The sequence below is a fragment of the Simochromis diagramma genome, unplaced genomic scaffold (assembly GCF_900408965.1).
Source record: "Simochromis diagramma unplaced genomic scaffold, fSimDia1.1 OVJJ01000061.1, whole genome shotgun sequence".
Taxonomy (NCBI): domain Eukaryota; kingdom Metazoa; phylum Chordata; class Actinopteri; order Cichliformes; family Cichlidae; genus Simochromis; species Simochromis diagramma.
Window position 1 is genome coordinate 2,114,593 of NW_024386945.1, and position 14,244 is coordinate 2,128,836.

The following is a 14,244-nucleotide window of genomic DNA, read 5'->3' on the forward strand; positions in this document are numbered from 1 at the left end:
TTTTCATATTTTCCATTTTTGGCTTAGTAAATTCAAGATGCCTAACTTGAAGCTTTGAGATATTAATTTCAATTTTCAGCTTAGCTCCCTGGCATTTACTTTTTGTTTACAATATTGACAGTAATTTCATTTAACTAACCTTTGTTAATGCTTTACTTTTTTTTAAATTAATCATCTTTACTCTAAATATCTATTAAATTTAAATATTTTCTGTTTTAGACCACTAAAATAGACCACTGATTACTTATATCTAGCACTATTTCCACTTTTAAGATGAACCTTCATTAGTATTTTAATGTTACTTTTAGCATTACTGTCGGTTATTTTATTTTTTATTTTTTTTGTATAACTGTTTATCTGTTGTTGTTCTAGTCATTTAATTATACTCAAAAGCTAAAAATGTTACATTTTAGTATGTGTTTAATTGTTTTTAAAATTGTATCTATTGCATGGGCTATGTATCAGTTTCTTTTAGTTATTTAAAGTTTTGTCTATAAGCTAACTTTTAATTTATTGATTAATTTTAAGTGTTTAAAGATTTTTTTTAAATATTTTGCTTTTTTAACTTATTTACCATTTTTTCCTGAATCCGTGAGCTATCAGTGCTGTGAAAACGTTTTTGTCCCCTTCCTGATCTCTTATTTATTTTTATTTAAATTAAAATAAATAATAAATGTATAAACAATTAAATGTTTTTTAATGATATATTTTATTTGTTTATTTTTTTAATATCATCAGTCAAATTTTAGTATTAAACAAAGATAACCCAAGTAAATCCACAATGCAGTTTTTAAATTGTGATGTTAAAAAAGCTCTCCACACCTGAAACCTACGTAATTTCTATGTGAAAAAGTAATTAATGATCCTTCTGGGGAAATATTCTGTTACATTCAAGCTTTCCGTTACATCTAGTGTAAAACCAACATGGCCTTTCATATAAAGTCAAGCAGTCAAACATGGTGGTGGTAATTTGATGGTCTGGACAACTTGCTGTAATAGTTGGAACCATGAATTCCGAATGTTCATCAGTTCATACGCTAAAGCTCAAGCACACTTGGCTTACAGCAGAATAATAATACGAAAAACAAACCCAATTATTGCTGTTAGGAGTGGCACAAACAGTTACAAGGTTTAGGGAGCAAACACCTTTTCACACGGGACCGCTACTTAAGTTTTTATACCACACTCCTCCCACCCACACATCCATCCTTTTACTTTGAAAGGGCTGACCGGAAATTATCCTGTATTCCCAGTCACCCAGCGTACTTGTCAACGGTGTCCGGTTAGAGACAGCCTCTCTTCATTTTAACACTAACTGGAACCTCAGCTTGGACTTGGCGACTGACCTGGGTCTGTCTGGGCTTGTTTTCAGACTGAACCATCCCACACTTCGGAAAGAGAGTGTTGTGTGGTGAGCCACGTGTACAGGAACTGGACCTGGAGGAACCAGCGAAGGTCTGTTTGACTAGAAAGTTACTACTGGTATTAACAGCTAACTGGTAAGTCCAGAACTTATCTACAAATCATTTTCTGGTCATGTTTTAAGGTATTGTTAATCTCTGCGATCACTGTTTTCCTTTACTGCGTAACAACAGTTACTTTAGTTCCTTAGCAACGAGGGCTAAAGTGTTAGCCTGCCTGTGCTAATCGCCAGTGTTTAAAAAGACAAGACGAAGCTAAATTAGCATGCTAGCTGTTGTTTGCTTTACTAAAATGCTAGTGTTCGTGTAACTTTTCAGCTCCCAAATGAATATTAAGGCGGACATTAGGCAGGAATGTGAGTTTAGGCAGAGTTAAAATAAATAAATAAGTAACGTTCCTGTTCGTTTGTAACGTAAACCTTTTGTAGCTCGGAGGGGGGGAGACATGTCCTTACTTACTATATAATTAAGTCTATTATTAGTTTTATAACTGATGAATTGCTAATAAGGCTGGAGGGGTTTTTTGTTAAGTGATCTAATAAATTCGTTAAATTTATTTTTGCTTTGGTGAGTTTGCTGACCAGTGTTAATTTATGATGGTGCTTGTTTGTTTAACTTTTGCGTATTTTTGCATGTTTTTTATTACTATGTGCATATCTGGTGCAGTTTTCCTCTCTGTTGTGTCCCCGTGGTCAATATTTCAGCAGAATAATGTACAGAAAAATGGCTTTATGCGTATTCCTGACAATATTTACTGGGTTTATAAGTGGGCGTGTTTGAGTTGTGAAAGTATCGATTTGTGTCGTTGAGACACTGAAGTCGATTTATGTTTGTTCGTTTCCCATTTTTGTATTTAATTTTTTTTTTGAAACCTTGAATGGTATTTAATTTAAAATGAGCACATGGAATATTGAATTAACCTAAATACACTAATGCAGTCAGTTTACCAGAGTAGGAGAGAATAAAAAAAAAAAAAACTAAAATCTGAGTGATTATACTCGTCAAACAGAATAGGAAATGGGTTGTTGTCTTCAGCACTGAAACGAGCGAAGGAGAAAATGGCAACATATATATATGAAGGCCTTACCAACCCAGAAATGTAAACTGAATCGCTGAAAAAGCACAGCATTCATACTGATGCTCAAGAGGATGGAAGGGTACAACAGACAATGGTGGAGGCTATAATTTACATGTAGATGTTTAAATAGAGACAGAAAAGATCTCATCAAGGATCTGGATGACAACAATGTAGACTCTATATTGTAGATTAATGGGCTGAACATGGTTTTTGATTGGCAGAGCACACGTAGGGAGCTACAGACCGCCATGGTGATTAAAAAAAGAATGTGGTATTACTGGTCTGTTTGTTGTAGGGTGAAAAGAGCTTTCCATAGGCAAATGCCTACGCAAATGGATATGGCTGTGGTACCATTTAAAAAGAATAAAACACTGGTAAAAACAAAACAGGGTGATAGGGTCTGAGGAATAGAGACTCTGCCTCAGCATTGTTTATCAAATGATTTCTTGAATCTATCAACACACTTTATACACCTATAAAAACACCTTTGTCCTTTAGTTTATATTTATTGGATTTCTTGCATATAATTGTCTTAACTTATGATTTCTTTTCAGCCAGATTATGATATAAGTAAATATTTTATTTCCTCAGTTTTAGGGGTAGGGAGTAGTGGGGCAGTTTTCTAGTGTTTTCTGGCAGTATGACACCTATGACAATAACTCAACAGCCTGTATTTGTTGAACGTTTAAGAAAATAGTTCTAGAATTTAAGCTGAACTAAATCTGCTGCCACCTTTCGAGGAATGGGTTTGGGATTTTAGAGAAGGGGAAATGCACATTTATATAAAGGAAAGGCAAAATTGGTGCATAAAAAAAGCAGGACAATAATTGTTATGTCTTGATTATTTTTATAGCCCTGCTTTGACCTTTCATCCAGAGGTAAACATGGCTGTTTGGAGGAAACTGTGGTGCAGAAACCTCCTGGCTGTCTCTCTGCTTTTCTACATGCTCCTCCACATCATCGATGTGCACGCACGGCCAGCCAACATGTCGGCCTCTAAAGATAAGTCTCCATCCAGCAAAGACGAGAACGAGATTCTTCCCCCAGATCACCTGAACGGGTTGAAGATGGAGCTGGACGGCCACCTCAATAAGGACTTCCATCAGGAGGTTTTTCTGGGGAAGGAGATTGAGGAGTTTGATGAGGATTCAGAGCCGAGGAGGAACAGAAAGAAGCTTATTGAAATTTTTACCAAGTAAGACGTGATTTTAATTCACTGAATAGTACTTGAGTCACAGCATTCCTGAGCAAGATGCTCAAGCATAGCTGCAGATCAAGTTTGACGCAATAAACCAAGCATTCAAGTGTTGTTAAGTCAACGTCATCCTTCAGCTCAAAAAAGCAAAGAAATATTGACTAGTGACCAGTGTGGCTGTTCTCACAGGTGTTACAATAAAGTGTAATGTCCGCACATCCATTAAAAGAAAAAAAATGATTTAGGAGATTTAGCAGAGCTGATATAAGAGGATAAGCTTGGTTCTGGGTGAAGTATTTCTTAAAAAAAATGCAGCACTGCTATAACTTTGGAAGTAAACATAGACAGAAAGCTAAAGACTACTAACTTGGACCCAGTTTTATATGCTAATATAAACACTTTAGTTTCATTTTTCAGTTTTATTTGTCATATGCAAGTTAGCACAGGGTCAACATTGCAATGAAATGTGTTTGACGAGCAGCAGTCACTCAGCAGCATGGTACAGTAGAAGAAAATATAATAAAAAATAAATAGAAAAATAGTAAAGAGAAAAATATTAGAGAGACGTGGTAAAAGAGAAAAGATGACTAAATATATATGTATCTATAAATATATGTACACTAGTGATTAAATAAGAAAATCTTGAAAAGAAATATGACGGGGGGGCAGATGGGATATTGCACAGGAATGAGCAGCAGAAAATTACAGTATTGCACTTTTTAAATATAAATATCAATAACAATAAAGTGGAGTGACCAGTGCAGATTAAACAGAGTACTTGTGAAGCTGCAAGGTAGCTTCTGAGTGCGTCCTGTGGACTGTGTTGTGTGTGTTTAAGTGTTGTGTTTGAGGTGTCGTATGGCTTGGTGGTAAAAACTGTTCTTAAGTCTTGTAGTCCGAGCAGACAGACTCCTGTAACGTCTGCCAGATGGTAACAAGGAGAACAGCTGATGTGCTGGGTGGCTGTGGTCCTTGATGATGCTGTGTGCTTTACGGAGGCATCGCTGAAGATAAATGTCCTGAATGGCAGGAAGCTGTAGGATGTAGGATGAGGGTTTAATTTTTTAATTGTTCTCACTAAAAGGAACATCATATTGTAGGAAGATTACATACAAAGCTTCAGACAAAAGATCATCTGAGAGGAGCCCATCCCCAACAGTTGTGAATACATTGCTGCGTAGCTTGGATTACTTGCTATGAAAAATGAAAACATTGCTATGTTCCTAAGCTTAATGTCTTAGTTAGCCTGAGAGCCATTCTTACTTGGCTCATGACATGCTGCACATAAATGGTAAAAATACAAAGCTGGAGAAGCAAAGAATGGCCGCTGATTAGTTTGCCTGTCAGTAACAAGATCAGAGCCTCGTCCAGCACAAGAAACACTTGGAGCCGGGTTGCAGGACTTAAAATTCCAGATGTTAGGAAAAATATCCTAGGTCATGATATATGTGTACCTACTACGGTTGTTGTAGAGGTGCATTTGATTTTGTTATGTGCTAGGTTGTAGTATTATTGTGGACCCTTTTGCTGTGCTGTTTACTGCAGATAAACATGTTTATCTGCGTAGAGGGCAAATTTCAGAAATACGAGGCAGCACAGCTGTATCCGATGAAGCAATATACTGAAGTAAAGCAAGCTTTGCACATATTTCTTCATGTAGTGGTCCTTTATTTTGAAATTAAGTTAGTAAATTTCCTTTCGTTATTTGACGAATTCTCAGTAGTATAAGACCATTAATGTAAGAGGTCCCAAGGGTTGGGAAATTCCTGTGTTACAATATGACAAACAAATAATTCAACCTGATGTCTTTTCCAAGCTTTCCAAACTAGCAAATTTTGGTCATTGGGTGTTGGACAGCCAGGGGTCAAACCGTGACTGCCACCCAGAATTAGATCATGGATACAAGTGGTGTAAAGTGGCTTCCTCCAAAGGACGAATGGACTCTTTAGAGAGAGTGAAGAGCTTGTTCATTCAGAAGGGAATCAAAGTAAAGTTACCCCTCTTCTAAAAGAAAAGAGCTAGGTGAGTGTACCTACTACGGTTGTTGTAGAGGACTGACCAGGACGCCATCTGACCAGGACGCCCCCTAAGCACGGATCTTTCAGCATGTCCTATTTGAAGGAGGCCCCAAGGAAGACCCAGGAGATTTAGTCTCTTGGCTTGGTCCAGTCCAAGCGTCAGTAAATGGATGGATGAACGGATAAAAACAAAGGCAGACAACTTAAAGGCTGAATTTATTAAATGGAAGAAACTAATTTATTCTCTGGTTCTTCTGAGTCACATGATTCATGCAGCTTATCATTGTCCTGGATGTTTTTAATCTGTCAGCTTAAATGGCAAGAGGAAAGATTCCTGTTCACGCTGGAGAAGCAAATTCATGATAATAATAGAAAAAACAAGCAGATACACTGTAAATATACAGCCAGGGTCATAAATCACTCGGTCACTTCAGGGCTAAAGTTCTTTACATGTGTGAGCCAGACAGACAAAGCCTTAGGTGGGTCATTATCATCGTTTAATTAGACGCCTAATGGAGTAGAGATGCTGCTAATGTTCAGGAACTGGAGCTAAATTGGGAACTAATTTATTATTTTAATGATTTCCTCACAGGGTCGACTTCAACAGGGACAGGAGCATAAGTGCCAAGGAGATGCAGCGCTGGATTATGGAGAAGACGGAGGAGCACTTTCAGGAAGCCAAGAAGGAGAACAAGAACAGTTTCCGTGCTGTCGATCCAGACGGCGATGGTGAGAGTCACAGACCATGTCCCAGACTTAAAAATCCTTCCTGTCAGGTCAAATCTAAATTCTGATTTCATGGGTTGTGTGTAGGTCACGTGACATGGGATGAATACAGAGTGAAGTTTCTGGCCAGCAAAGGTTTCAATGAGAAAGAGATTGCAGAGAAAATAAAGAATAACGAAGATCTGAAACTGGATGAGGAAAGTAAGTTGAGTTTTTTCCCGTCTCAAGTAAAATCTGCAAAGCTCTGCTGTAAATCTGACTGTGGTGTTAATATTTATCCGATCTTCATCTCTACAGCTCAGGAGGTCCTGGAAAGCCTGAAGGACCGCTGGTTTCAGGCTGACAACCTTCCAGCTGACCAGCTGCTGAATGAGGAGGAGTTCTTGTCTTTCCTTCACCCTGAGCACAGCAGAGGCATGCTCAAGTACATGGTCAAGGAGATTGTGCGTGACTTAGGTATGTTTTACTTATAAATATTACTTTATAGTTGTACTGTCACAAGATAATGGTGTATTTACACACTGAGCAGATGTGGAGCAACCTAAGGATTAACAGACAGTCAACCTTTTAATAGCAATAAACATTTATTGCCATTGCATTAAAAAAATAAGTCAAAGAGAAGAAAATGCAACAGAAGACAAATAAAAAGAGTAAAAATTCAGGACAACGTTATTAAACATCTTACAAAATCAACCTAAAATGGTGAGTTTTGCTAATTTTTTTAAAAATGAGGAACTGATCTCTCAGTAAGAGGAAGTTGTTTTTTTTTTTCTACAGCACTGGGACTAAAACAGTAAAACGTTACAGTAAAGTTTACTTTAAACTTGCGTTTGAATCTGTAGTTGATTCTCTGATCTGAGGTCAGGAGGTAGCATGAAGTGTTAGGAGTACTGAGATGTAAAGTATAGCTGGACCAGGGAGTGATTTTTGAAGTAAATCTTAACCTGGGTGATTTCTGCGAGGTCTGGACTCAAGTGTTTTGTGAGGCCTCTCGCTGCTTTGTACTGACTGCAGAAACCGCAGCATCATGCCGACATGTATGCAACGAGTTGTAGTAATATAATCGTGAGGAAACAAGGGTATTGAAGAAGAAGTTGAGTTAAATTATTTGTAAGTGTGAGCTGTAGGGTGGTACAGATGTTTGACATGCTGGTTGGATTTCAGATTGCTTTATGTTGGTTATTAGTTGTCCAAAGTGTGGAGTGACACTAATATAGTGATAAAGACCAGTACAAAAGAGTTTTATCTGAGATCAGCTAAAGTAAATTGGAAGGCAATGTAATGAATTATAGTGTAAAGATGTGCTGCACACGCACGGCTGTTTTAAAACGTCCTCAACCATGCAACTCCAGCAGTGAGTTTGGAATTGCTTTACATTATGAAATTAATGTATCCAATCAGAGAGTCGCACACCACCCTTCAGCTTGTAACCTTCTCTTTAGTATTTGGAGGTCTGATTTGGTGATTTTTTTTCTTTCTTTTTTTTTTTTTTTAAGGGATTAACAGCACCATTGTGCTAAAATGTTTCGCTTCACAGTTTCTTAGATAGCAGGACAGTTCATTTGATAGAGAGAGGGACAGAGAAAAAATAGAGCAAGCCTTAGCCTTAGGCAATCATGAGACATGAGTTAACAACTTGAACTGATACAGCTCATTATTATTGTGGTCCTCTAGCTACCACACCTAAGTTTAATAAGAGTTTCTTGAGGGTAAAATTGCTCCATGTTAAAAGAGAGCTTGAGAATGCCGCACATCAACATGGTCTCCTGAAGCCTCGTTTAATGGTTGTTTGACACAGAAACTGTGAGATGTTCAAAGCCCTGTAAACATTTATACTGATGCTTGAGGTGTGTCAGTCTCGCTGCAGTCTTCTCCTGACAGAAAACCTACAGCATCAGCTTTCCTGGTAGAGGAACAAAAGAAGTCAAAACAGGATAATAGTTTCCTGAGTTTTTACAGCCGTTGCAGCATCTCTTTCTCTTCCTGTCATTTGGGAATCTACAGTGTGAGAACCTGCATCACTGAAATGCTGGTAAAGACCAACCTTTCAATGCACTTGTGTCTCCAACTCGGCCACACATGCACAAACTGTGCTTATCTGCTGTTGTGACCTAACCTTTGCTCCATGGCATTCATAAGGGCGGCAACAGTGCACACTCATGTACTGAGAGTCAGTCCCTCCCTACACTTCCCTTTTAGTTCAGAATCGGAGGTGAAGTTATTGTTCCCGAGGCAAACACTCCTTATTCACTAAAGGTCCCAGTGTTTGTTTTTTTATCAAGAAGCTGTGTGTTGTGGAGCTGGAATAGCTTTTAAAGAAACCTGATGATGAGATGAGAAGGAATTATAACAAGGAAATTATGGTAAAAACACTAAATAACATTCAGACACCTCATATAGTGGAGAAGAACTGGATAGTAATTTTATTTAGAAAGAAAATAAAAAAATAAATGTATACAAGAGACGTACATGGTTTTTCCTGCTTAAAAATAACAGGTTACCTCAAACTTAACCATAGTTGAGCCACATGTAATTAAAATGAGCTTATTTTACTTTATTAGATAGAAGTCTGTCCATTTAATAAACAGAAATGTATTTTATTCTTGAGAAAATTTAACCCCACTTCATTAAATACTGGTTTACAATCCTTTCATCTCAGTCCTGGTGGTTTTTCTTTCACAGAGGGACTAAAGCTCTTGCATGAAAAGCATTACTGAGATATTTATTTGACAGAACTGGTTTGGTCTCTCTGTTTGCACAGACAAGCACTGTTTGTACTTGTTGGCATTTTGTCACACGGAAGTAAGCGTTAACTTAGTTTTATCTAAGTGATATTTCAAGCCCAAATATAACAGGTTTTCATTTACATCCCATATGGGAAAAGAGTAAAATGTCCCGTTCCCTAATTTTCCATCTTCTCCTATAGTAAATGTTTAACGTTCTCATACTAGGATTGGCAGTTGAAAGTGGCCCCACTTGCAATTTTCTCAAGCAGCGTAATGTTTACTTTTCATTTTTCTCATGAAACATAATTTTATGAACAAACAGGGCTGCTGTCATTAGGAAATCTTATACAATGTAAACATTTCAGGCAATTTTTTTGTATGTTCTTTCTTTTCCGTATGGAACTAAAAAAAAAAAAGAAAACACAGTTAAAAACCAGAGGAAGGCATCAGCTAATGTAATATTTAATATTTTCCTTTATTTATGTCATAATAATAGTGTCACCAGATCCCAGCAAACTAAATGTGCAGGTGTGGGATTAATGCTAGGAAGTTATTAACATAAAGATAAACACACTATGCAGGTTAGAAGTTTAACATGTGAAGGACTGAATGGCTGCAGCTTTCTCAACCAGTACTACAACAAAATACTTTTATGATCACTGTAGCTGTTAAACTGGTGTTAGGTTAGGTTTTTGTGCTGGCTCACACTGTGGTGATTGTGACAGCTGATCTAAACAGTGCGCCGTATAATTCTGGGGTTTTTCTTTCAGACCAGGACAGCGATAAGAGGCTGACACTGTCGGAGTTCATTTCTTTGCCCGTTGGCACTGTGGAGAACCAGCAGGCTGCAGAGATCGAAGATGAGTGGGTCAGAGAGAGGAAGAAGGAGTTTGAGGAAGTCATTGATTCAAACCGCGACGGCATCGTAACCATGGATGAGCTGGAGGTGAGCGATGAAAAAGCAACTATAACCATGATAGATACAGAAATGATATGCAACATAATTATTTGATTGGTTTTGTTTATTTGTTTCAAATAGAAACACAATGATTGAGCTGATTAACAGAAACAACAGATCTCAACATCTCTACATAAATCAAAGCACAGAAAAGAACAAATTGATCAGTAAGAGTCCAATCATGCTCACTGGATTGATCACGTGGCACACAAACAGTCGCCACAGATCCGTACCATTACATACTAGTGATGAAGGCATGAGTACTTATGGCAGTACTCTCCACTACCACCACAATCACCACTCAGACAAAATGCCCATGTTAGCGATGGTATAAGAGGAGCAAAGATTTTGTTTCTTTTTTCTTGTTTTTTTTGTTTAGAATGCCTAAATTTTTCAAACTCTTACAGCATCTGCCTCTGTCTCTGAACTCCTGTACGTATTATATATTATTTATGTTATATATGGTAGTAAAAGGTGACTTGGTCATGCACCCATGTCTTCAACCAACGCAAGATGATAAAACTTCAGACGTGGATGCCGAGCCAGAACGACACCAAACTGCAGTCACAACAGCGAGCGTAACCAGGCCATAACATAAATACTAGATATGGTAATTGAGAAGTATATAAACAATGGGAAATAAAAAAAGTAAACTAACATTAAAGATGATGGAAAAACTGAGTGAGCTCTTAAGTGTGATTTGGAGAAATTAAAATTAAATTAGTACAGGTTTTATTGTAATTTGTTGTAATCACAGTCTGCTCTGAATGAGCCCTGGGACTTCAGGGTTTGAGCTGATGTTGTCAGCAAGGTTATGCAAAGCCACTAAGCCAATTTCACAAAATGAGGTGGAGCGTGGCAGGAAGGAAGAAGCCGTGAAGTTGTTGTTCAGAGCCAGGTTACACTCCTTTAACACTTTGTTGGCAACTTGGAAAATGCCACCACTATTTTCCAATGTTTTAGCTTTTTACATTTGTCACTTTTTGTCAAGTTTTCACACATATTGTTTTATATGGTTCCACACTTGATAAAGGATTAAAGATGCGAGTGAGTAAAAAAAATGCAAAATACAAAAGCAAAAAATAAAAGAAACCCTTCCATTTATACTTTGAACTTTTATAATTATTACATCAAAATAAAAAGTAAATCAATGTGTGTGTGTGTGTGTATATATAAAGAAAAAGTGACTTACTGAAAAAGAAAAAGTGACATTTAATTTCACTTTATATGTGACTTTTCCTTAAAAGTTCCAACTGCAGGTCTCCTTTATATGGCGTGTATGAAACAGCTCAATAAGATGTGGGCTGAAATATCAACATTTTATATTCTTAATTATTAACACTTTCAAAAGGAGTTGATAATTAAGCTTCTCTTCATAGTCCTTATAAATTCTCCTTCACGTCTTTTCTTGCCCTCATGATGATTATCTGCGTTGTGAGTGGCTGGAAAACCTCCAACAGGAGGTATCCAGGTAGGCGTCATGGTCAGATGTACCAGCTCCCTCAGCTGGTTCTTTACAGCGTGAAGGATTTAAGAACTAGTAGAGACAGAAGAAAAACATTCTTACATATGTCCAACAAAATAGCTACAGCAGGTATAGCTGATATATTTTCCTGTTTCTCCGTGTTTCATCTTTCAGGAGTACATGGACCCGATGAATGAGCACAACGCTTTGAACGAGGCCAAGCAGATGATCGCTGTTGCAGACGAGAACCAGAACCATAACTTGGAGCTGGACGAGATTCTCAAGTACAGCGAGTACTTCACAGGGAGCAAGCTCATGGATTATGCCAGAAACGTACACGAGGAGTTCTGAAAACAGATCCGGCGTGAGGGACAAACCTGGAAGATTGGCGACGAGATGATCAAGATGTTCTAGTGTGCAATTCTGTATTTAAAAACCCTAGCATCAGCAGCCTCTGTCACTGCTGAGTCCAGTTAACACACTCCTCCTTCAACCCTGGACCAGTGAAGCTAACACAGTCTGCCTTTTGCGTGCCATTGGACTGTTTGAAGCGTTCTTCATTTTAAATTTAAAAGCGCTGCACCGATTCCAAAATTTATTTTTTTTTAAACAGTGAAATGTGTGTATATGAGGAATTTTCATTGCTGGTGCAGTGGTGAGAGAGACTGAGCAGCTAGGCGAGCTGTTTTTCTGCAGGATCTGTTGTCTGTATACAGTGTAAATATTCACATTTATCACACACAATGCGTCTGTCAGTGGGAAAGATAATGGTGCTGAAGGGTGTGACGCTTAGAGAGACACTAATGGAGTAAAAGAGTATATTTGTGCGACAAGATATATCACACAATTGCCCAAACTTAAGAATTTCATTTTTAGTGTAGTATAGTTCCACCGCTTTCCACAATAGGTCGAGTCCGTCCTTCCACTGTACTTAAAAACAGGGTGTTTATGTATTTAAACAGAAAAAGTAAATAAGATTAGAATAGAAATATAAGAAGAACTTAAACTAAAAAATCTGTTTGTTGAAAAAGATTAATATATGAGTATATTTTGAAGGAAACTCAAAAGCAGCATCTAATCATGTCATTTCACCTATGTGTCCGTTTCTAAATCTTTACTACAACCACTCTAATTCAGACTTAATGTTTAGATGTGGAAGAAGAATACCTTATATATAAATATATATTATTATTTTAATTTATATATTTTTTTTGCATCTTTGAACGTCATGCAGACGTGTACTCATTTAGTCCTGGTGTCTTGGGTCTTATTTACCTCTTGAATCTTTAAATGCTCACAGTCGATCCATATAATTGATTTTCAGCTGCATGGACAATTATCGGATTTAACGATTTTCGCTGCATTTCTGTTTCCAGTAACCTGTGGAGTGTTGGCATCCCGCTGCAGTCTTTTCTGTCCTCCGTGCGATTGTAAAATAAGATTTATGATAAGAGAATGTGACACAGCTTTACAAAATGTACTGCAAATATGCCATAAACAATAAATATTTCTTATCAACTGATGACTGTTTGAGTTTGAGTTATGTTTATCCCCAGGCTTTCCACTGTTCCACTTTGTTCCACTGAACTTTGTTCAGTGGAACAAAGTTCAAACATGACCTTTTTTAGACATGGTACCTTAGGCAGATGTTGCATTTAATTACTGCATTTCAATGTATCAGTCTGAAAACTGCATTTAAAAAGTAACTTTAAGTTAAATTTAGTCCCATTTAGTATCTTAAAGTCATTCGAACCCCTTCGCTAATCTCCAAGACCCAAATCTGTCAGATTTTTCCACCAGTGTGACAAATTCTAACACAATGATGCCTCATTGTGTGTTATGTATCTAAAGCTTCATAAAGATTATTTTATTGAAACCGTATTTGCAACAGTAACATGTAGGGGAACTCCTAGTGTTTATGTTGATGTGTTACAAAGTAACATCTGACTGGGATTTCAGTATTTGTAAAAAGATCAACTTCTGTAAATTAATATCTGTTCTGAGCTTTTGAGAAGAAGAATCAGAGAGAAATTTGTTGAAGAAAATCTGCCAGTGAGCAGGTTAAGTTCACAGGCTAACTCTGAGTTTAAGTTAACCCTCTTTTGTAAAACAGAAAACCCCGAGTTTCCCTCATTTTTGAGTTAACAAACTCAGTTTTCACTAAGCCTGCTTCCTGGACCTAGGTCCTTGACTGCCACTGGTTTTTCAGTACTTTCCTCTTGTCATCATTCCCTTCCTCTCCTTCACTTTTTTTCTTGCCCTGGCCAACTGCCTGTATCAGAAATGACCGATTCAGTAATTATCATGTTCAAAACCATGTGGGAACTTATCGTCTTCAGCCTGAAGGCTTAATTTATGCTCTGCCCCAAAAACCTTGATGGAATTCAGGAAAAGGGCTCATGTTTAAGCTGCTCCTGTTTAACTAAATCTTCACCTGGTTTTACTAAATGCCTTTCAGTTGATTTTAACTGACCTGGACCTTTTTAAAGTTTTAGTGTTTTCTTTTTTTTTTTTAAGGTTCAAACTCATTTAAATCAGCTTTCTTCTTCATTCTAATGCTTAGTTTGACATTCAGCAGGTTGTCTTGACCATACCGACATGCACAGAGTTGTAGCCATGTGATTGGTTGATAAAATATAATCAAGCAGTTGAAAAGT

General features: G+C 37.4%; 1 protein-coding gene across 3 annotated transcripts; it reads left to right on the forward strand.

The window, feature by feature from the left end:
* Window positions 1-1,244: 1,244 nt before the first annotated feature.
* Window positions 1,245-13,109, forward strand: sdf4 (stromal cell derived factor 4). 3 transcript variants are annotated; one of them, XM_040038215.1, is made up of 7 exons: window positions 1,245-1,499; window positions 3,353-3,694; window positions 6,305-6,441; window positions 6,526-6,639; window positions 6,736-6,894; window positions 9,935-10,110; window positions 11,762-13,109. In XM_040038215.1, the coding sequence occupies exons 2-7, from the start codon at window positions 3,384-3,386 to the stop codon at window positions 11,936-11,938; spliced, it is 1,074 nt and encodes a 357-aa protein (XP_039894149.1). In that variant the 5' UTR covers window positions 1,245-1,499; window positions 3,353-3,383; the 3' UTR covers window positions 11,939-13,109. The 3 variants fall into 3 exon arrangements, with proteins under 3 accessions (XP_039894149.1, XP_039894151.1, XP_039894150.1); XM_040038217.1 differs by having other exon boundaries at window positions 3,376-3,694; XM_040038216.1 differs by having other exon boundaries at window positions 1,245-1,455.
* Window positions 13,110-14,244: the final 1,135 nt, after the last annotated feature.

Bases quoted from the DNA above. Each gene is read 5' to 3' on its own strand.
- sdf4 (XM_040038215.1), top strand. From the start codon at position 3,384: ATGGCTGTTTGGAGGAAACTGTGGTGCAGAAACCTCCTGGCTGTCTCT. The intron at 3,695-6,304 runs GTAAGACGTGAT...ATTTCCTCACAG, and splicing joins CTTATTGAAATTTTTACCAA to GGTCGACTTCAACAGGGACA. The intron at 6,895-9,934 runs GTATGTTTTACT...TTTTTCTTTCAG, and splicing joins GGAGATTGTGCGTGACTTAG to ACCAGGACAGCGATAAGAGG.